General features: G+C 37.2%; 3 protein-coding genes across 7 annotated transcripts in view; 1 reads left to right on the top strand and 2 right to left on the bottom strand.

Moving 5' to 3' along the window:
• The first annotated feature begins 135 nt into the window (after positions 1-135).
• Positions 136-23,379, top strand: LOC120427116 (28S ribosomal protein S28, mitochondrial). 3 transcript variants are annotated; one of them, XM_039591966.2, is made up of 4 exons: positions 136-518; positions 579-700; positions 756-944; positions 23,225-23,379. In XM_039591966.2, the coding sequence occupies exons 1-3, from the start codon at positions 261-263 to the stop codon at positions 937-939; spliced, it is 564 nt and encodes a 187-aa protein (XP_039447900.1). In that variant the 5' UTR covers positions 136-260; the 3' UTR covers positions 940-944; positions 23,225-23,379. The 3 variants fall into 3 exon arrangements, with proteins under 3 accessions (XP_039447900.1, XP_039447901.1, XP_039447899.1); XM_039591967.2 differs by lacking the exon at positions 23,225-23,379 and adding an exon at positions 6,857-6,877; XM_039591965.2 differs by lacking the exon at positions 23,225-23,379 and having other exon boundaries at positions 137-518; positions 756-994.
• On the bottom strand, positions 1,034-2,209 carry LOC120427114 (enoyl-CoA delta isomerase 2). The gene has a single exon (XM_039591964.2). The coding sequence runs from the start codon at positions 1,867-1,869 to the stop codon at positions 1,084-1,086; it is 786 nt and encodes a 261-aa protein (XP_039447898.1). The 5' UTR covers positions 1,870-2,209; the 3' UTR covers positions 1,034-1,083.
• The window catches only part of LOC120427113 (SLIT and NTRK-like protein 6), a 30,170-nt gene continuing 13,975 nt past the window's right edge, over positions 7,429-23,623 (bottom strand). For all 3 annotated transcript variants that reach the window (XM_039591963.2, XM_039591962.2, XM_052710969.1), the window contains 4 exons: positions 18,444-18,668; positions 13,030-13,173; positions 12,550-12,964; positions 7,429-8,260 (listed from right to left, as the gene is read on the bottom strand). In XM_039591963.2, the coding sequence (XP_039447897.1) occupies positions 7,869-8,260; positions 12,550-12,964; positions 13,030-13,173; positions 18,444-18,656 (1,164 nt within the window). In that variant the 5' untranslated portion in view covers positions 18,657-18,668 and the 3' untranslated portion in view covers positions 7,429-7,868. The remainder of the gene's footprint in view (positions 8,261-12,549; positions 12,965-13,029; positions 13,174-18,443; positions 18,669-23,623) is intronic.

Genomic DNA, 23,623 nt, shown 5'->3' with positions numbered 1-23,623 from the left:
GAACTTGAAAAAAGGATACTTTTTACTTTGAGTGTACAGAATTCTACAAATCTGCAGAAACTTGAAAGTCATTAATTTGGTGTTACGGATTTTAAAGTCGCACTCAAAATTACTAAACGCACCCCTTCCTCGATATCAGAAGAAACGTCAAACCACACCGCGATTACAAAATACTCGCATGTTTACGGTGAACTCTCCGGCTTTCGACGGTTCGCGGTTCCACTTGATTCTGTGAAAAGTGTCTTCAACTTCACCCCACAATGTCCTCACTGCTCAAATTAGCCCTGTTTCGACCTACCGCTCTCAGTGCATTTACCCGACCCGCAGCGGTTCGTTTCTGCAGTTCCAAAGTGCCTTCGGATGCTTCCGCCGATCAGCTGGAATCCGCTACGCCCGAGGCTAAGCTGGGCGGCTTCGCCAAGGCATTCGAAAAGCACTCCGCACCGCAGACGGACACTGGGGTGGTGGAACCGCCCAAATCGTTTGCCTCCCTGCTGAGGAATTCCAAATTTATGGATGTGAGATTTTTGAGTTGATTTTTAAGGGTTTTTCGACGAATTGGTTTTGTTTAATTTCAGCTTGGAGATCCAGAGAACAAAGTTGTTTCGGGCAAGATCTTCCACGTGGTCGAGGATGATCTGTACATTGACTTTGGCTGGAAGTTCCACTGCGTTTGCACGAGGCCAACTAAGAATGCGGAGTAAGATTTCAGAATTATGTAGCAATGTTAAGCAATTAATTCTTTTAAATTGTAGGGAATACGTCCGGGGTGCCCGCGTGCGGCTACGCATTCGTGACTTGGAGCTATCCACGCGGTTCATCGGTGCCGACAAGGATTTGACCCTGCTGGAGGCGGACTGTCAGCTGCTCGGGTTGATTTCTTCGCCGACGAGGCAGCAAGGAACGCGTGGCGCAGTGGCCGCAGCGGAAGCATCCTAACCGAAGTAAGTGGGGGACAATTTAGAGCGTGTAAATAGAACTTTAGGAAATGCGAGTGGACACGAGTTCGGATCGAAATGGGATCGAAAGAAAGCCTTTTCCGATAAAATTTATTTAAAAAATCACACATTTTGACTGGCGAAATTACATTTTGCTCTTTCGACTCATAAAATTAATAATTGCGTTCATGGCTTCGTCCGTGTGCCAGCGCTTGGACAGAGCCTCGACCTCCCTTTTATTAGCTTCCTCAAGATCGTCCCGCTCAAATCGCGCCATCAGTTGCTTGCTAGCCCGAATTGACCCAATCGGAAGCTCCCCGTAACGAAGAATCCGCGGCCACAGCTTTGTCTCAAACTCTTCCTGCTTGTACAGCTCTGCGACCACGTTGAACCGAAGTGCCTCCGGTGCCGTCATCCGGTGGTTCAGCAGCAACATCTCCGCGGCCTTGCTGCGTCCCATCAACCGGGGAAAGGTGTACGAGGAGCAACCTTCGGCGCACAGCCCAAGCGCCGTAAACGGAGTGTAGAAATAGGCCCGCTCCTCCATATAAAGAACGTCGCAAAGCATAGCCGTCGTCGCGGAAATGCCGATCGCCGGTCCGTTGATAACTCCGATCAGCAACTTCCCGAACGAGTAGAACGCCCGCACCATCCGCGAAAGATGATCGTTCGAGCGCTTCATCTTCTGCTCCACGGACTGCTCCGGGTTGGCCATCAACGCTCTAATATCATTGCCCGAGCTGTAGAAATCTCCCGCCCCGGTAAGCACCACGACGTGCACTCCGTCATCCCGGTCGGCCGCGTTCAGCTGGTCCGCCAGATCGCCATAGGTCGTAAGGTTGATGGCGTTCTTCTTGCGCTTGTTGTTGATCGTGATCCGGCGGACCGTTCCGAATTGTTCGATCAGGAGGTGGGCGGGTTTGGAGGACATTTTGGCGCTTATCTTGACGAAGTCGTTTAATTGCTCTGTTTGCCGCCGCCGGTGTTAACACGATAAGAAGACGAGACGAGTTTGAACTGTGCAAGGGTACAAAGGTCGATGCGCCGTAAAGTGAAGAAAACTTGATCAATTTGCAGATCTTGCACTTGCCACTGGCAGTTTTAACTAAAGTTAAATTTTGTTATCAGTCTCGCAGTAATCTTACAAAAAACAATCTCTAAAACTCTGAACAACTGTATCGGAATGCACTTAAGTTCAGTCTGATTAGCTGGATCTAGGTGTGAGCAGCAACTGCAGTATCAAAACACAGTTTGCCCCGAGGTTCGCCCTCTTCAGTTCAACTTGAGTATTTTTTCTACCGTTTTGCTTTGTGGCTGATCCAGTTTGAGCTACTTGCTCTTCTTGGTTGCACAGCTCTGCTCACATGGTGGATCGCAAGAGTTGAGATTGGCTTATAGTTTAGTTTCTGGAAAATTCAAATATTAATCTAGCTTAGACTTGTTGATTTTTTTCCATTCCTCTTATTTACCAAAATATCAATTTTATATTTTGTGTGATTGGCTGCTTCAAAGCGATTTGTCTTCCTTGAAACCATTTCTTTTTCATGTATCGGTTGGTAACAGAGGGTCCTTTAAAAGAAATGAAACAACAAATCAGGAAAAATGAGGCCAAAAAAACCTAGTGAGTAGTGAGAGTAACCAAGTTGAATTGGTTGCATGATGGCTTCTGGAGACGGCTAAAAAAAGGGCGCTCATATGGGTATGGCCAGTAAATTGTGAATGTAGAAGGTATTGTTTTGATTCGCAGCATGTTAAACCAACTGTTGTGGATGTACCCAGGGTTACCAGGTCAAAATTCGAAAAATCTAGCAAAGTATCGATTAAAAATCTGGAAAACCCTGGCAGTCAAAAATCTAATCATTCCAAATGGTGAAGAGAAGCTAAGTTATAAATTAATTTAAAAGTTTGTAGAATTCAGATGGTTCAACTGATTTTATGACCTTTAAAATAATTTAATTTTCTGATATGAGTAATTCTGCCAAGAATGGGCATTTTTTGTGTAGATTATGTTTTTGTTTATTTTATTTGGGCAAAAACTTGTAATATTATTTGCAATTCTATAAAAAAATAATAGCCAGAACCCGTTTATGTTTGTGGCTAGCCAGCCCTGTGAAGTTTTCCTTTTAATGACGGAACAGGTCACCCTCCACCCCCCGGAATTTCCTGACCAATTTGGTATCTTCGGCAAAATTGTAGGATTGATGAGGACTGTTCAGTCGAGGCCAAGAGGTTCTCCGATAGTGGAAATATCACAAATGTACAAAAAAACCGCTACATATGTGACTTTTCCCCTATCGAATGTGGGAGTTAGGTTAGGATTTAGGATGTTCGACAAGACTACTGACGAACGTGACAGAACGTTTATCAAGTTTAGAGGTTTCAACATCAAGACAAGTTATTTCATCTTTCGTTTTTCAGTAATATTTTTTAAATTTCCTTCAGGGTTGCAATGCAAAATTCCTTTGTCTTATTCATTGTTTAGCTTCATTTTTCCAAAATCTCTTACTTTTAAAAATTATTTTAGAGTTCCTTTATTCAGTTTAAGATTTAGATAGATGTAACCGCTCAAGTCATCAAAGTTCTTACCGCTCACACCTACACTAATTTCTTTTAACCTTTTTTTATTCTTAACTTATTTTTATTAGGTCCGTTTAGGTGCTGTGACCAGGTTAGGGACGGTTCAAAATAATTTAGAATACATAAAAAAAGATTTTCATTTTCCGCCGTATTTGCCGAGCATGTAACTGACGAGTCTCAATTGGTCCACGCGGGTCTGGAACCTGGCGCTGTACTCGCTGAAAATGTGCCGCAGCTCAAAAAAAAAATGCCTTCCCGTTTGTAATCATAGTAGGTAGCCAATGTTTTATGCTAAAAACGCTTGTATAGAGGAGAAAATCGTGACGTCAGAAATGAACTCAAATCACTCAAAGTTCATTTTGTGAGTGACTTTAACATTTTGGCCTAGTTTGACAGCTACCTCGTTCCCAGGTTTTCTGTGGGAGAGAAAAGGAGGCGAATACTTTATGAAAATCATACCTGTCAAAATTCCTAGCCTCAAAATTTTGTCGCGAGTTGCTCTATACCAAGAATTTTGAAAATTCATCACTTTTTATTCACTAATTCAAATATCTCGGCTTTGCGTGGACGTAAATTGAATGTTGAAAGAAGCAAAATGATCTCCGTAAAATTTCCTATAAGCTGAAAGCATTAGTTTTGGCTGCAAAATTTTTTGGCTCGTTTTGGGGAGTGATTTTTGATTTTTGTTGGCTAAAAAATACAAATTTTCTCCCTAAAACTCCCTGCCATGCCCAAACACAAGCTTTTATGGACTATGTCTGTACAGGAATTTGTTCAGGGGACATTAAATTATAACTTGGAGCCCAAGGCGATCAAATTTGAATGACTTTAGTATGATTGTTACTCGCATTTCTGAAAAAATACTCGAAAAATGCACTTTTTTCTTTCAAGCTCCGCGTTTGAGTTGTAAACCATTTTTGGGAATTTTTTGTTGTATGAAAATTCCTGACATCCTAATCTATCATTCTAGGGGTGAGCACCGAAGATTTGACAACTTTTCATTTTTTGGGACGGCCTAGTACATAAATATAAGCAAAAGGAGGAAGTAAAAAATCACTTGAATATTTAAAAATAGTAGTTTATGCAACAAGTTGCAAAAAGAATTTTTTTTCAGCACGAGTCCAACGAGGTTCACCGAGTTGGATAAATACGAAGAGTGCTGAAAAAATCAAGTTTTGCAACGAGTTCCATACAACATTTTTTGCAATTCCAAATAACACACACTGAGTTAAATTTTAAGTCAAATTTTCATGTATTTTGTCAATAAATCGTTTAAATCAAAACAAATGTTGAAAAGTGTTACTTTTCGAAACAAGTGCTGAAAAGTAAAACTTTTCAGCGTTTATTTTGAAAAGTGTTGCTATTCGATTCTGTTATTTTTGGTACAAAAAGTAGGCTAGGAAGGCTCGTCATTCAATAATGACAGGAATAGTGAGTAGTTTCACGACGGAATAGAGGAAAAAATCGTGACGTCAGAAATAGAGCTATCTAAGCCCGATCTCACGCACACTGGTTTACCATTTGTTTTTGCAAATACAAATTTTAACCTAAAAACTCTTCGTGTACAAACACGCAATACATGCGCACGTAGATAACTCTATGAACTCAAATCACTCAAAGTTCATTTTGTGAGTGACTTTAACATTTTGGCCTAGTTTGACAGCTACCTCATTTCCAGGTTTTCGGTGGGAGAGAAAAGGAGGCGATTACTTTATGAAAATCATACCTGTCGAAATTCCTAGCCTCAAAATTTTGTCGCGAGTTGCTTTTCTCCTCTATTGCAAAAAATATATTACACAACCACATTTGTTATTATTTTCAGCAATTCCATTTGAAAAGAGCCTAAACCGAAAAAAAAGTTTTCTGGGGGTTCCTTGGCCAAAATAATTAGACCCGTATTTTTTTGTTTGGCCATTAGGGTGACCTACATCGTGCTAGGGTGGTTCGAAAAATGGCAATTTTCGTCATTTTTCGCAAAAACCACTTTTTTCGAAAAATCATGCCTCCGCGCCATTTCATCCGATTTAAGCTGTCTTAGACGCAAAAGAAAGGTGATGAGTTTGGCTATTTGAGAAAAATAGTAAGAAGTTCCAAAAATTTAGCTTAACTATTGAAAAAGTCGTATGAAAACTTAAAATGGCGTTTTGACCGTGTCTGGACCAAAGAGCCTATGTCTGAAAATATTTTTATCGGATTCCTCGGAAAATTTCACATAACATATCAAAAAATTGGCGATGTCGAACCGTACGTTTCCAAGATATAATTTTTTGAAAATAAAAACTGAGTTTTTCGACGCGCCACGCGCAAAAACAGGAAAATGACGAAATCGGCAAAAAATCAACTATTTTCACTAAAACTGCGATAACATAAAAATTTCAGCGATGACCTATACATGTCTGAGTATCAAAATTTTCGTGATTGAAAGACGCAACTTTTGGTACCCAGACATGTATAGGTTATCGCTAAAAATTTTAAGTTATCGCAGTTTTAGTGAAAATAGTTGATTTTTTGCCGATTTCGTCATTTTCCTGTTTTTGCGCGTGGCGCGTCGAAAAACTCAGTTTTTATTTTCAAAAAATCATATCTTGGAAACGTACGGTTCGACATCGCCAATTTTTTGTTATGTTATGTGAAATTTTCCGAGGAATCCGATAAAAATATTTCCAGACATAGGCTCTTTGGTCCAGACACGGTCAAAACGCCATTTTAAGTTTTCATACGACTTTTTCAATAGTTAAGTTAGATTTTTGGAACTTCTTACTATTTTTCTCAAATAGCCAAACTCATCACCTTTCTTTTGCGTCTAAGACAGCTTAAATCGGATGAAATGGCGCGGAGGCATGATTTTTCGAAAAAAGTGATTTTTGCGAAAAATGACGAAAATTGCCATTTTTCGAACCACCCTAGCACGATGTAGGTCACCCTAATGGCCAAACAAAAAAATACGGGTCTAATTATTTTGGCCAAGGAACCCCCAGAAAAATTTTGAGCCCGATCGGAGAACTTTTTTTTCGGTTTAGGCTCTTTTCAAATGGAATTGCTGTTTATAAGTTACTACAAGAGGGGAAGGGAAGATAAACAGGTTATATTGATCAAAGGGATAAAACACAAATAGTAACACAACAAACATTCAAAAATATAATGTCATTTTCAAATTTAATTTATGTTTTGGTTTAAGAGTGTTTTTACTCTTAAACCAAAACATAAATTAAATTTGGAAATGACAAAGCAGTGCATGCGAATTAAATAAAATAAATTTAAAATATAAAAAAAGTTTCGTGAATTAACGTTTTTATAACATATACTAAACAATAAAAAAGTTCATAATTTGTTTTGAATAGGTATTAGTTAACTCCGACTCCGACTTCGGGATATTAGTAAGTTTCGATATTAGTAAGTTTCGACACCGACTCTGACTCCAGCTTATAAAATTTAGCCGACTCCGACTCCAGCTATTCGAGTTTTGACGACCCCGACTCCGACTCCAGGTCTCCAGAAAGACCCGACGCCACCGACTTCGGCTTCGACTCCGACTCCATAGCCCTGACGACCAAAATAGCAAAACAAAACAATATGCCTGGATCCTGGATCATGCTGGTTTGACGTGGAATCGCTGAATATCCTTTTTGTATGAACAGCTGCCGAAATTGTGTACCGACAAAGTTTGACCCAAATAAAAAAAAATCGTCCGAATTCGCAGAGAGTTGCTCAGTTTCGATATGTTTCGAGTTCAGTGTCTCCATAGTAGTAAAATTTCAAGGTTTGAAGACAAAAATTTATTTTCAGAAGTTAAAATTTATAGTTGCTAGTCTTAAATTTGTGTTCTTTGGTCTGTTGATTTCAGTCTTCGTATTTGCGCTAAAGGAACATTTCGGCATCAAAAATGAATAATTACTTATATATTTTGTATTTGTTTTTAATTCCATCACATTCATTCGTAAACTGTAATTAAACAAACTCTTTCATTTCTATCATTATGGCAAATTTCAATAGATTTTCTTTGGCTCTTGGCAAAGCTAGGCGTCATTTGTAGCGTTTAGTTCTGATACTAGTAACTAAAAAGTAGAATTTAAATGAGGACTCGGTGTAGAAGAAGTTTAAATCTATCTCTGAAACTTAATCACAACATAACATAGCTGCCCGTACAACAACACACGACTTATCACCTAAACATTTACTAAGCGTCCGTTCTGAGTTTGATTGTGATGCTCGACATTTTCTAAACTCTAATATTTGCACTATTTACAATTGCTTTTTCGGCTTTTCCTTATTATCTAGCTTCTTTTTAGTCTTGTCTTGCTTGGCAAACCGTTTCAAACCTCTGCCAGAAAAAAATCTCAAATCTCATCCGACTCAATCACAATTCTCGATAAGCTTATCTCGGGTTCCGTTTTCGACGATCGGTTTTTCGTCCTCGGCTTTCGTGTCTCCGTCGGGCGATGGTTCCATTATCCGCTGGATGGGTTGACCGTTGGACATTGGGCCTCGCTGCTGCTGCTGTTGCTTTTTGAGCGCCCTTCGAGTTTTGCTGTTGCGGTTGTGCACGTAGTATAAAACTGAGCAGAACAGCAAAATGCAGCCCAGTACGGCCAGGGCAATCCAGAACCAGGCCGCTTTGGCTTTGGCGTTCAGTTTGCGTGATTGCAGGACCTCCATGCACTGCAGGAAGGGTGCTGCCGGGGAGGATAGTTTGGTCTCGTTGGATTCGTTGCTGCTGCTCCTATCCGAGGTGCACGACTTTTGTTCTGAAATGAGAAATTTGAGTTTAAAAAACCTGAATCCAGTAGAATTGGGATCAATTTGACATTTTTTTTTCAGAGAATTTGTATTTTTTTTTTAGAGGCGGGGTTAGGTTGTAGAGGGTTAGGAATTTTGAGAAAAAAGGGACACGGAAAAAATCACCGCATTTTTTTATTTTACTTTTTATTGTTAAAAAAGCCATTAAACTACCGCAAACAAACCAACAAACTCGCGTTTGACAGTTTGCTTAACTCTCAAACTTGTTTGTGGCAAACTCTCAAACAAGGCAAAATGTATGCAGGCTGACGTTTGTACAAACAAATCCAGGCAAATAAACAAAGCAGACAAACTGGCAAACTGTCAAAAAGTGCGAGTTTGTTTGTTTATTTGTTTGCCCTAGTCAGGGATGCCACATTTGAAGATTTTCGAGCACAGGCTCAATGCTCAAACGTATTGTTTTGCCATGTTATTCGATGATTTTTAATTAAATGAATTACTCACGAAAAAGATAACAATGTTTTGCTTCTTTTGCCAAAAACAGATTTGTAAAACATTATTTTGCCATCAAGTTAAACTCATTTGCGTTTTTGTGATGTGCCCGAAAATCTTCAAAATCTGGCATGCCTGGCCCTAGTGTTGGTCCTTAAGAGTTGGATTCCCAAAATACGTTTTTTTTTTAAATTTTGGATTGTTTTTATAAGTTTAAGGGCATCAAAAAGGCATCTTTTACGCTATAGTTTAGGATGGTGTAAAATTTGTTAGCGGAGATATATTCTTTTTGAATAATAATTGTGATTTTAGGAAAACATCTAAAAAAATGTCATTTTTTCTAAATTTGATCTTAATTTGTAACAGATCTTACTCAGGTTGTAAGCATTTCAAGGTTTTTTTTAAATGCTCAGTTTTTAGCAAATTTAAAAATATATCATGGAGAAAAAATTACTCATACAAGAAAAAAAAAAAATAAAAAAGGCTCAGAAAATTTCCTACAATTTCTATTTTGACTTAGTTGATCAGACTGCTGAGATAAAGTCTTTAAAAGTTTCAATTTTCTGAAAAATAGGTTTGTCTCAGTGGATGACTTTCAATGTTAAAAAAATAAACTTTTGTGTCTGCTCTTTTCTTTAAAAAATAATTTAAAAAACTAGCCTATCATTATAGAATGTTCTTTATTAGCTTTTGAAAACTATTGAAACTATAGCCCTTTGCAATAGTTTCAATAGTTTTCAAAATATCAAAAGTTGGAAAAAGAAGCTTTTTTAGATAATAACACAGAGAAAACTAGTTTTTCACCAAATGTAAATCAACAAAGTAAAAAACAAACTTGTAGAAATTGTCTCGGGGTTTCGCAATAGGGACCTTTTTGGTGAAACTCAGAAAACCACATTTCTGTAGTTTTGTTTTAAATTGCCAATACACCAATTTTTCATGTTTGCTCTTTAACAATGAAATAAGTTTTGTTTACCTTAAAAAACATTGTTTTCTGTTTGTGTCCCATTTCAATGTTGTAAAAGCAAATTTATTAGAAATTTTTCGACTTTGAACGTACTTTCAAATTTGGTCAAGCTTTAACATTTAAAAATCACATTTAGATGGTAATAACTTGGAAACGGTATATTTAATTTAAATTATTTAAAATTGTATTGTACAATTTTTTTCGAATTCTCCCTAACTAAACAGTACTTGTCCGGTAACTGTGTGTAATTGTTAAACTTGGCTGTTTTTTAACTGGGGCCACTTAAGCAGACGAACGTAAACAAATTGTAAGGGCGGTTCGTGGATGCAGAATCAAGTTTAATAATTTAAAAAAATCGTTTTTATTTGAATGGAATTTCAAGTCACATTTCTGGAGTTTTTTTTTAAAGATCCAATAAACCAAATATCTAGTTTTTTGCTTTTTGGGTGTTGTTGAAACCGCCTTGATTCAGAAGTGTTAAAAAAACCCAAAAAGCAAAAACTGAAAATTTGGTTTATTGGACCTTTAAAAAAACTACAGATTTGAAGGATTCTTGAAAACTTAGCTCTGAAAAAAAATTGAATAACTTTTTATTTGTATATTTTATTAAAAAAATATTATGCTTTGGTGGTCCTCTTGTTTACTTGCGTTCAGCCCAGTAATATCAAATAAGTACTGTACTTGTACTGTAAATCTTTCAGAAAATTAGTTCTCAAGATACACAGTGCATTTACATAGCGTTTTTGTATGACGTGTAAACGTGTATGCACTGTTTATTTTTTAGTTGATTGAACAGGATTGAACAACCCTTTCAGGCCTGAATTTTTCTGAGCTGTGTTAATCTAAAATGTTGGTATCAGTAGTTAAATTTTTACTGGACTAAACAGAAACAGGCATAAAAAATTACATTTCATTATTGGACGTTCTGGGTTGGAGGACCCAAGTGTCCTGTAATACAGATCTTGGAGTCTACCGCCGTAACAACAAGATTCAACAAAGTTTCTGATTATGGTTCATATTCAGTAATGACCCTGGGTCCCTTTGGCAGCACTATGAGCTATTTGGATCACTTTTGAGATGTTCTAGGTCCTCCAAAGTGTCCAAGTTTACGATTATGGTTCATATTCTGTGATATCCATGGGACCCTCACTGAATATGAATCATAATCAGAAACTTTATAGAATCGTGCTTATACGGCGGTAGTCTCCAAGATCTGTATTCCAGGACACTTTGGAGGACTCAGAACATCTCAAAAGTGATCCAAATAGCTCAGAGTGCTGCCAAAGGGTCCCAGGGACATAACTGGATATGAACCATAATCGGAAACTTTGAAGAATCGTGCTTATACGGCGGTAGACTCCAAGACCTGTATTCTAGGACACTTTGGAGGACCCAGAACATCCTAAAAGTGATACACATAGCTCAGAGTGTTGCCAAAAGGTCCCAGGGACATTATTGAGTATGAACCATAATCGGAAACTTTGTAGAATCTTGTTGTTACGGCGGTAGACTCCAAGATCTGTATTCCAGGACACTTTGGAGGACCCAGAACATCCTAAAAGTGATACACATAGCTCAGAGTGTTGCCAAAAGGTCCCAGGGACATTATTGAGTATGAACCATAATCGGAAACTTTGTAGAATCTTGTTGTTACGGCGGTAGACTCCAAGATCTGTATTCCAGGACACTTTGGAGGACCCAGAACATCCTAAAAGTGATACACAAAGCCCAGAGTGTTGCCAAAGGGTCCCAGGGACATCACTGAATATGAACCATAATCGGAATCTTGATAGAATCGTGTTGTTACGGTGGTAGACTCTGAGATCTATATTTCAGGACACTTTGGAGGACCTAGATCATCCCAAAGGAGATCCAAAAGGATCGAAGTGGTGCCAAATGGTCGCGAGGATGTGGCTGGTAGTAACTAAACTTCATTTGCCTGGAAAAATCGTTGTTAGCTTGATTATTATTCAATTTTTTTTAATGTTTCCTAATTTCAGGTTTTCAGGATGTTCTAGGTCGTCAAAAAGGCTTCTAACAACCACTAAAACATTTTTTCTAGGTAGAGAAACTCATAAATTACAACTTTGCTGAACAATGTTGTATGTTTTGAGCACTGTGTGATTTTATAGAACCGAATTACGGTATGGGTCATATATGACCCATTAGGCCTGAAAGGGTTAAATTTTGACGAATTGACGATTTTTTTCAAAGGGACTGAAGAATCGGCCAATAGTTGACCCATCAAGGTATATGAGCAATTCTCTACGAAAACGGTATTTTTTTTTAATTTTAATTTTTTAATCTGGTACAATTGGTACCTTCGGCACAATTGTATGTATGAATAAGGACTACACTGGAAAATAATATATACAATACACGGTAATTTTTTTTTGGTAATTTTAAATTTAATTTTTTGTCACTAAATTTTGATTTGCAAAAAAACACTATTTTTATTTTTTGATTTGTTTTAGGGATGTCCCCAAACGCCAACTTTTCAGAAATTTCCAGGTTGTGAAAAAAAAATTGACCGAATTATGTATTTTTGAATCAATACTGATTTTTTTTTGAAAAAGTCGAAATATTGGTCGCACAAATTTTTCAACTTCATTTTTCGATGTAAAATCGAATTTGCAATCAAAAACTATTTTAGTGAAATTTTGATAAAGTCGATATCTCAGCAACTAATGGTCCGATTTTAATGTTAAAATACGAAACGTACGTGAATTTTAACGATCTTTTCGAAAACAATATTTTCATTTTTTTTTTAAATCAAGACTAACATTGCAAAAAGGCCAAACATTCAATATTTAGGGATACGGTAGTGTACAAACTTACCCGACGAATACATCGGCAAGCAGTGCATGTTGCTGTTCAGAACCATAACCCTCCGCCGTTCCAGCTGCACCGTAATCTCCTGGCAGGCACACTGCTCCGCCCGCGTGTCGTTCATGTCCAGCTTGCGGAGGTTGCACAGCGGTGCAAACTGCTCAACCGTCAGGTCGGCCATCGGATTGATCGAAATGTTCAGCATCCAGAGGTCCGGCAGAATGCCAAAATCAGGCAATCGGTTCAGCCTACAATCGGCCAAGCTGACGATTTGCAGCGGTGCCCGGATGGGGAGTTCTAGCTGCAAAGGATTTGCGTCCGAGAAGGCGAGGTTGTTGTGGGCCACGTACAGATTCCTTAGTAGTGGCATCTGGAACAGCTCCGGCGGAATCATCGTGAGGGCGTTGCTGGACAGATCGATGGCCTGAGAATGAGAGAGTTGGATTATTCACGAGATTTTTGCTACAATTTTTGCAACTCGTGACAAACCTCCAAATTAGTCATCACGCTGAACGTGCCTGGCTCGACGAATTGGACCATGTTCTCGAACAGATACAGATACTGGATGTCGGAGTAGCGCGCAAATGATTGCCTGGTGAGGTCACGGATGCGGTTGAAGCTGAGATCAAAAATCTGTAAAAAAAATAAGAAAATTGTACACAAAACCTGTGAAAACGAATCGTATAAGTTTACACCACGTGGTACGCTTGCATTCATTGTTAACCCAGTTTTTGTTTACTCTACTAATCTCCTCACATTTGCTACTAGAAGTTCACAGCTCAAGAATGCTTTTGTTAGTGCGTAGAGTTAACTTCTAAACTGTGAGATGAAATATTTCGAGTTATTCACTTCTCGAGAAGTGATGCTTCTTGCTTTCATCCCCAGTCGTCATACAGAATGAAGGAACGAGGTGATTAACTTAATTGATTTAAATTGGTTTGAGTTCGTATACACAGTTCTCTGTGAGAATAAGTTTTCATTTTCAAACACATTTTATGATCCGCGATTTGCGCTTTACTTTACAAGTTTTAATCCCCGGGAAAAATAGGCCACGCTCTGAACTTGAACTAGTGAAATGGTTTTCCCTTTTTCGACCCAGCTTATGAAGAAATGTTTATGTAATTAAATTAGCGTACATGTGGTTAGTCCGTAACGGTAAACATGGGTGTGTTTAGTTTGTTGCTCAACATTGTGGCTTTGGCTGACTGCCTTCTGCGGAAGCTGCGGTTCAAACCGACTCATACCGAAAGTAAAGTGAACCGCGTCAATCTTCGGCGGAATTCAGGATGAGCGCGGATTATTTGAATTGATTTACCGTGGTTTTGTAAACATTGACGTTTTGTTGATATCAATAAAGTTTCGATGAGATTGGGGGGTTGGATTTAAAATACATGCAATGTGATTCGAGGGATTTCGACATGTCCGACAATTCGAGTCAACAGATCATCTCTGCCAACTCACACTAAATCGTAAAAATTTCCCGACCCCTCTTCGATTTGCGTGAACCTATATCCAAATGAGTAATTTTGGTCGCTGATCACAAATCCGAGGACTCCTGGCATTTTTGAACAAGCGAAAAATACGATTTTTTCATTAATTTGCAGCCTGAAATGGTGATGATATGGAATTCTAAAATTTCATGTTTTTTCTAACTGCAATGCTCCACAAACTCGTACAGTATACAATTACAATTTTTTTTATTTATTTAAAAACGTAGGTTTTAAAGAAAACCTAGATGTATGGGTATCAAAAGATCGGAAATTTTATGCCCTTTTCGATGCCACATACGTTGACTTGTGAATCGTGGGCCGGTTCTGATGCCGGCGGATTTCCCTACGACGTAATTTCGGGTTGGTACGAAATTCCAACGAAAAATCTATTCTATCAATACAAATACCCTGAAAACGGTGTTATACCCACTCCAAAATGTTTATTTAGCAATTCTATGGTAATATTTTGGCATTTAGTTGAATTAAAAGTTTGCAAAATTAAGTTTAGATAAGTTTTATATAGAATTTCCAGAGTTATATAAACTTTTATACTAAGTAGTTAGTAAACTTTATATTCAATCCAAATTATTTTTTAATCAGTCAAGGATGCATATTTGGAGTTGGGAGTCTGGATTTATGGTGATTTGTCAACAAATAACATTATTTATGTTAATTTTTCGAAAGGTGTACAAACTTTTTTTGCACCTTTTTTATTTTCGTAATAGTATTTGTTATATAACTTTTTATAGAAATCATCTTTTCATGAGCTTTTTGTAGCAAAATGTTTGGCATGAGTTTCTGAACAAAATGTAGTACTAGGTTCCTGTCAAACTTTAAACTTTTTACATGTTTCATCACAAAATGTGTATAGTGCTCAAGAAGTGTAAATACTTTTTTTACATACTGTAGATGTTGCAAAGTGTAATTGCAGGCCAAGGGTTCATGATACTGATGATACTCGTCGGTTGACACCCAGGCGAGGAACATCCCGGAAGGAGCCCAACTACATCCGTAGTGCTGTTTGGACAAAACAGCATGGCTCTGGTTCCTTGCAAGTGTCCTATTTTCTTACCTCCACGTTGGCTTGGTTTAGTCATCATGATGACAAGGTGTAACCTAGCTGGTGGCCTGTGGAAACGATTCGTAAACCTTTGACCAGCGAGGGTCAGAGTAGAGACGGCTAGAAGAAAGGGGCGCGTCAATGTGGGAAAGGGAAGTAATTTGTGATTGTAGACGGTATTGTTTTGATTCGCAGTATGTTGAGTCAACTACTGTGGAAGTACCTGAAACATCGCACAACGGGGTTTCTCTTCTCTTCATTCTCAGCTACCACCTATCTTCTGTTTATTTTGTTTCACTGATTTTCTAACGCGGCTTCTGTTTACTATCCTCCATTTGATTTCGATTTTATTCATTTGATTCTCTTATTTCTCAACGCTTTTCCACTCTATTTTACCAATTGATGCTGCTGTAACAAACTGTCTGCTTTCCCTTAATTTGGCAGCGATGTAAATTTTGTTTATCATGTGCCTTTTCTTTATTCATCTATTTGAATAATTTCTCATTTTCCCTGTAAATTGTCCTCAATACAATCTAAGCTTGTTTGTTACCTCTATTTATTAAATATTGTTAAAACCTTTATCTACTTCATAAATTACTATCTTTCTTTTACTATTGATTATTTACATAGTATATTTCCTTCACTGTTCATTGTTTTCAATCTTCACCTTTTTCTTAAGCAAGTGAGGTTCGAGCCCTTACTCAATTTATGGAATGATTAAAGGATTAACACAAATATTACTATTGTACTTTTGAAAAACTTTTCTAAAATGGTTTAAAATATTGTAACAACACACCGTGACAGAAGAAATAGCAACAGATTAACACGACTCAACAATAGGGAAGATTTCAGGAGAAAACAATACACAGTAAATAACAATTAGTTTTTGAATTCAAACTAAAAATATAACAGTTTTTGCTTTAATCAAAGTTGATAGGCACATTTATGATGTAATGCAATTTTTCTAATAAATCATCATGTTTTGTATTGTTCCATTGCAGGTAACTTGCCTTGAACATTTTAGAGCAATTTTGCCAACATGAAACTTTAATAAACAAAAGTTATACTAAAAAGTATTTAAATTTTGTAAAATTCGTATATTTATACCAAATAACTTTGTATTTTTGGTAAAATGAAGTTAAAACTCTATAAATATGCCAAAAATCACTTTTAATTCATGTTTTGAAAGATTTCCATAGATTTTGAAAAGTTTAATGAAGAAAAATCAAAGTGTCTCATTGTTACCCATGAACTGCAATGAGTGGGGAACAGTGAGACAGTCCTGTATACTGGGTATATTCTAAATTTTGGCCAAACCTAATGAAAGGACATTGTAGCCCAACTCAATCCCTATGGAACGTCGAAAGAAATTTGAAGAAATATTAGTTTTGGTGTAAATGGCAGCCTACGAGCGAAAAAGTATTTTTTGTCCAAAATTTACTTTTACACCCCAGAATCAAACATTAATGAATAACTTTGTAAGGGAGCGTCCATAACCAAAGCCACTATTATGGCAGACGTGTATCCAGTAGATACACCTTTCCCCCAAATATGAACCTGATTGGTTGAAACTACGACTTGTGAAAGCCATTTTATCATTGTTCCCCGTGTCTCATTGATGACTACTCTACTCTACTTACATCAAACCCTACGTAATGTACCACCCCCTGCCGAGTTAAAATGCGTAACCGGAAAAGAAGGTGTGCATGCCTGGCACGAACACTCAAAGCGTGTTCTAGCGTGTTGCTCGTACTGACTCAGAGCAAGGGTGAGATGTAGGTGTACGGGCAGTGCGTGTTCGTCGGGAACCTAGTGCATAAGATCGGTCAAGGCCCGTTCTTACACTGAAAATTGCGAAAATTGCGAATTGCGAACATTAGATGTTGCAAAGTGTAATTAAATTAACCTGTAATTTTGAACTGACGATATCTTGGCAAACTATTGGTCCGATGTACAGTTCATTCTTTTCATTCAAAATAATTTCAAAATTTTAAAATCAAACTTTAGTTTTGAAAAGGTCTACAACTGAATAATTTTCCTAATTTCGTAGTTCAGACAAAATTATATACTTTTTAAATATTTATATTGGAAAAATCAGACAATTTCGCAAAAGTTTATTTTTTAAAATTGAAAATCGGACCAATCGATTCCGAGATATCGTCAGTTGAAAATTACAGGTAACACTTTGATGCCCGTGTGCTCTCTAGTAATAATTAGATAAGCATCTCAGCAAGCTTAGTACAAGAGAGCACATCGGCATCGACTTGGGAAATCTAATTTTCATCGATTTGAATCCTTTGTGAAGCTGTAACAGTCTAAAAAAAATTGTCCGGGTTTTCGATATTTTCAAAACATCACGATTTTTTCAAAAATTCATATCTCCTAAACCAGATTTGCACCTTCACGTACTATGGCTCAGACAATGTATTTTTTAGTCCCCTTAAACATATCAAAACATTTCGGAAATAAAAAATACCTATTTTTCCGAAAAGTCCTAATCATAATCTAAAACTTTGCCGAAAACACCAAAATCGATCAGAAAATCCCTTCTCAAAACACATAATTTTGTTTATACCTAACAGTAGCTATTAAACTTGAAAACGGAACATTTTATCAATATATTGAAAAGTACTTTTCGATTTAAGATTCGATTACGATTTAAAATTATATTTTTAATAATTTGTTTGTCCAGGTTTTCGATGCTTAAAAAAAACACGTTTGAAAATCTCGAAAAAATGCGAAATCGTAAAGAACCACTCAATGCTTATTTTTAATAATTGTTTTTGGCCACAAATAATTTTTAATTTCGTTTATGTAAGGATGATGTTGTTATGATGTTAGGATGTATTTTTCCCGCAGAGTTGTAGATTCAATCTTTTAAAAAATTCAAGCATATTTATAGTTAATTCGGCATGTGCATCACTAAACCCACATTGACTGCAAATTAGACTTGTTGCCAGTATCATTTTCATCTTACGACGAGCATACTATTGTAAACAAAATTGCATTTTTATTGCTATTTCGATTGATAAATTTTTGCGGCTAGCAAACGCACGCTGACATTCAAAATCATCTGTTTTCGCTCGTTCTCGCTGGCGGCAAACGGCAAGAACCTTCCACCATTGATGGGCCCCAATTGACCCCTTGTACAACGCTTAATTGAACAATTGCCACGACACTGCCCGCGTGGCTGAGTAGGAAAATATTCTTCAACGCTCCATTTTAGCATCAAAACGTGGGTTTGGCACTCTTCTGAATGATCTTTTGATCTTCCCCACATATCGAATTGAGATATTTTGGCCTAAATGCAAAACCACGTGATGATCAGCCCCATTGAGCTGTCACTCGCTTACCTGCAAATTACTCTTCAACGTCTGGGGGATCTGCTTGAGGCCCAGATTTGCGCAGTTGTAGCCGACCATCTTGTAGGTTCGTTCCTGCAGGCAACGCTGCGGCTTGTCCATTTCGGTTGCCAGCGTCGCGATTCCGCTAGCGTAGCCGATGGTTAGCGTTAGCACCACCCCTAGCGTTAGCAGCGCGTGATTTTCAAATTTTCGGCGAGTCATCGTGGCCGGTGGCTGGAAATAGGAAACGGAGGTCGTGAAAATGCGGGAAAACTGGTAATTGCGGGGCTTTGCTATCAATGGCAATTGTGTAACAGATTCACCGGGGGACGTCTAATCATTATTAAATTACTGACTGGTGATAAGGTGGTCGTTTAACTAGGTGCACGTTTTGTGTAGTTTTACACTGAGAGCGTGGAAATCTCGTCAAGCCGAGAGATGGAATGATTGACAGACATTAAACGCGAGTGAGATGGGGATGAGTTTGGGATGTTTTCATTTGCTATGACAATTCAGATGACTTCCCCCTCTCGTTATCAGTGTCGTTTATCAGGCGTGTGATGGGTTCTATAGAGTTGACGTAGTGATGCAAAAGGCTGGTTTAATTATTGCACTGTTGGTGATGAGCTGCTGGGAATCTGATTTGTCTTGTATTTTGTAAACATTACTCATCATACTATGTGCTGTGCTGTTTTTCCTTCTTGTGAAAGTAGTAATATTTTGCGCTGCGTTTTTTAAAATGTTACTTCCTCACATCGCCGTGCTTGTGACGCTTGGGTTGAGAGAGCCATTTTGTGTAGCATTCAAAGCCTTACTTTTTGCCTTCACAGATCCCTAAAATTCGATTTAAATCCGAAAACCCCCGTGCAATGTTGACACTCCTCATATGTAGTTCCTATAAATATCGTGCTATTTCGACATACCCTGCAAGTGCGACTACTGGCCGAATGGAATTTTGTCAATAGCAGTTTTGTCTTAATTGCATGCTGTCTGCATTTTGCAGAGCAGCGAGTCAGACGTGCTTCCCTTAAGGCTCTGAAAGGCATCATTCCCGATCGGCCATTTAGCGGCCATTCAAATCTTGATTCAGAATAGTGAATTTTCTACAGTTCTAAGGTTTATTGGTTTTCTGATAATTCACATGAATACGAACAAAACTGCATCATTAACTCAATATTGATGAAATTACATATGGGACGGACTTGATTTGAGCGGCAGAACCGTTCGTTGTTTACTCGTTCTAGTGATTTTGAATATTTCAGTTTTGTTTTGAGTTTTAAGTAAGGATTAGTTGTTGATGTGTTTTTTTTATCCAAATGTATTTTATTCAGTACAAAAATGTAAAATAATTGGATGTAAATAAAATTAATGTGAAGAGTTATTAATAAAACGAAAAGTACAACAAGGATGAAGTGCATTAAGACATACAACTTGAAATGAAAAGAAATGTAAGAAAGTTCAATAAAGATAAATTTAATTGTTTTTTTTTTCTTCGCAGCATTTCACGGTGTTTACCTAATTTCACGGCCAATTGAAATTTTGTGGAATAAATAAATTTTGCTAAAATTATTAAATATTTGTTAAAAATTATAAAAATGATGATTTGTTCATCATTATTTTTAATACATTTTACAAAGAGTTGCATATAACGTGAGGCAAATAAAAAAATGAATATTTTGGATTTAAATTAAGTTTTTTATTCAATTAGTTGAACATACAATTCCATACAAATTTTATTCGCTTTGCGCCAATTGTGGGCTTAACCATTCGCTCCCAAATTTTGTGGAGGTTGTTTGGGACCCTAAAAGAGACCCGAAAAATGTATTGCTGATTGGATTTTTATCATTTTTAATTTTCCTATATAACTAGATTCCACCCACAATACGTGTTGAAATCAAATTTACTAAGCATTTTGTCATCTGTGAAGATAATGATTTGAGCAAATTAAATTTCTATAATCTTAGAAAAATTGAAATAGCCAAATCATAAATTAGCTGACGCCAACTCTGCAAAATGTCAAACAATTAAACAAATATTTTTTTTCCAAAAAGTAATTTGTGTCAGAGGATTTATTTTTGTTTATGTTGAACTACTGCTACTACTGACTACTGACACTTTGCTGTAACATAATAATTTAAAAATGAAACATTTATTTCAAGCATGTTCCAATGTTTTGACTTTCTTACAAAATAAAGGTTTAAGGTTTGCTTTTGGAAAAACTCTTTTCTCAGAAATATTAAAAAAAGTCGTGCACGGTGGGGAGTCGTCCCAGAAAAAATCCTATTATTGAAATGACGGTTTTTAAGCGCTCTTTCGATTGAATTTTGGCCCGAAACCCGGAACTCAAGGCCTGATTTTTGAAAGCTCTTTTTCTGAAATACTTGTGCGATGTCTGTATCCGCTCTTTAAAATTTGTGTCTTCCATCATTGGAAAACCGCTCGTAGAACACACAATTTATATATTTCAGATTTGTAGCCGTGGGGCCGGCTCGTTCTCGCTAAAAAGATCGACAAGTCGTCAAGTCAATGCATAAACACCAGCACATTTACGCTTGCGCGTTTAACGCTGCGCGTGAAAGTGTTCTTTCTGGCTTCTCATAATAGGGGAAATTCTTAAAAAAGTCAGGAAAAAGTCGGGAATTCTAAAATCGGAAATTGTCAATTCATTTTTTTGCATTAAAATGAAAAATAACAATCAGAAATGGTTTTTGATCGTGTTTTAACGTTGTACATACAAATTTACATATGGCTTTAGGTCCCTATTCTCCATACAAACTTTGGGAAAAACCATTCGGTCCTGTCTAAATATTTTTGAAAAATTCAAACTGCACGCCCAAGTAAGCGCGAGGCACTAAATAGCGGCATTAAATCAGCATTATATTGGCATTTAATACCAGCAAATAATGCTTCAAAACATTAAATCAGCACTTTTCCCTTGAGAAATATTTCAAGTGGCGCACAGTGATGCCGATTTAATGCCTCACCGAAAGCTCGAACAAAAAAACTGCTTTATCGACGTCAAGGCTGGGGGAAAAAAAGGACAACTAGCTGCTCCACACACTTGGTGGTGGGCCTCCTTTGTTTTTTTTTCTCCTGTTGCGTGTCATGTGTGAGTGTGACACTTTGATGTTATTCTTGCATTTTTCTCGTCGATCTCCAATTGCGCGCCAGCCAACTAAGGTATTCTGAAATAAGTGTTTGTTTTGAAAGTTTTAATCGATGTGGTTGATGCATTCATCGTTGAACATTAAGGAAGACTTTCTTTCTGCTGTTTCGAGTTTCTGGTTCATGAGAGAAACCCGTTGTCATTGCGTTGAACGAAAATTATTGACGAATCACTCAGCAAATTGCGGCCATCCAGTCAAGTACAGTACAATCAATTACGGAAGGCTTGGGGTTAATAGGGACAAGTACTGGCTAACGGCTAACGTAAACTAGTTGGTGGTCCACGGTTGGCAAAATTTCACAATGTGTATTAGACTTCCGGAAAGCAGCTTATTGCTTGTAAGAAAAGTCATTCAATTTACCAGAGAACTTTTGATAATGTCCTTTGTCCTTTGGACATATGTCTTGAAAAATTTGGCTTAATTACAGGCTGCAGTTTTCCACAAAAAAAAAAAACAAAAAAAAAAACACTTCAATCGGCGGGAATTGAACCCAGTTCACGCAAAATTAAAACTTATGCACACTGGGGATACTGCGCCTTAGCCCGCTCGCTTATTAGAACGGTATGAAGGGAGGAGGATCAAAGTCAATAAGAGCGTGTCTGGCTGAAATGTTTCCCGTATCGATGGGTTACTTTGTTGATAAACACCAAATGCTTTGAAGCTCATTTTCAAGGTCGTAAATGGTGATTTAATGCCAGTTGTAATGCTGCAAAGTTTTGGTACTATGAGGCATTCGCAAAGCTTATTTACTACTTCAAAACATTCGAGTGCTGATTTAGTACTGAATTAATACTTCAATTTAGTGCTTGTGGTTACTTGGGCGTGTTTCTGGGAACCCCAAACTTCATGCGTCTTCTCGAGTTGAGCCTGCGAAGAACTTTTGTTAGTCGTGTTATCAGTATAGAGAATTTGCAGCAAAGCTAAAAGACACATGCCGCCACCTATGAACAAATAGCGTAAACCTATGATTTTTCGAAAAAATGTGTTTTTACCTTCAAAATCAACATTTTTATTGAACTTATGCCGGATTCGGATGAGAAAAATTATTTCCAACAATTTGGTGTATAACTTTACAATATTTGTTTGATTTTTCTATGAGAAAACTGAAAATTTAGAAAAAGATAGTAATTTGGACTATTTGGCAAGAAAGTCTGTCAAAAATCAATGAAAATTGTTGAATATACGTTAACACATCTAATATCATTTATATAACTGTTTATTTCTTTGATATTTACGGGGAAACTCATTTTTTCGTGTTCCAAAACATGTTTTTTAAAGAAATAGTTCACAAATTTTTGCGCGCCCAAAAAATGATGTTCATTATTTTAAAGCCAAAAAAATTTTCGTCTTTTGCAACTAGTTTCATTAAGATTGATGCAGGGAATCATGAGAAATAAGCGATTTTGTTCTTCAATCCAGCAGAAAGGAATACGATTTTGGCAAGCAACCCCATTTTGGCGCCACCTACATTTGAAACACAGTCGCGCTGCAAAACATCAATAGTATTTGCATAATTTCCCAAATTTAAACCTTGTTGAATAAGAAACATTAAAATGTAAATAAAATTTAATTGCTTTGCATATACATAAATTTTAATAACTTTTTTTATATTCATATTTACAGAATTCAACAACATTTCATCGCCGTTTAAAGGTAAGCAAAATCAACAACTTGTCTCATTTCCAATCACCAAACAGTGCAAAAAACGAGCTTCAATTACAACCATTGTGAGAAAGTTCATTAGCACTTCATTACAAACACGCCCGAGTCCCACAATGAGTCCAACCTTTTTTTTCAAAATCAAGCTTCAAAGCCTTTAAAACAGTATTGTTTACAAGAATGCTCACGTTCACATTACAAACATAATGCTCCGCATGTTCAATAACTCGTCAACAGTGGGACGTCGCATCAATAGAGTCAACCATGCTTGACAAAATCGTATCGGTTCGATTTTTACAATGGACTTCCAGAACAGCTTATGAAACTGCAATTTGTTTCGGCTGTCTGAATGAATCAAGAACG

This window comes from Culex pipiens, chromosome 3 (assembly GCF_016801865.2).
Source record: "Culex pipiens pallens isolate TS chromosome 3, TS_CPP_V2, whole genome shotgun sequence".
NCBI lineage: Eukaryota > Metazoa > Arthropoda > Insecta > Diptera > Culicidae > Culex > Culex pipiens.
This window is presented reverse-complemented; position numbering and strand designations above follow the sequence as displayed.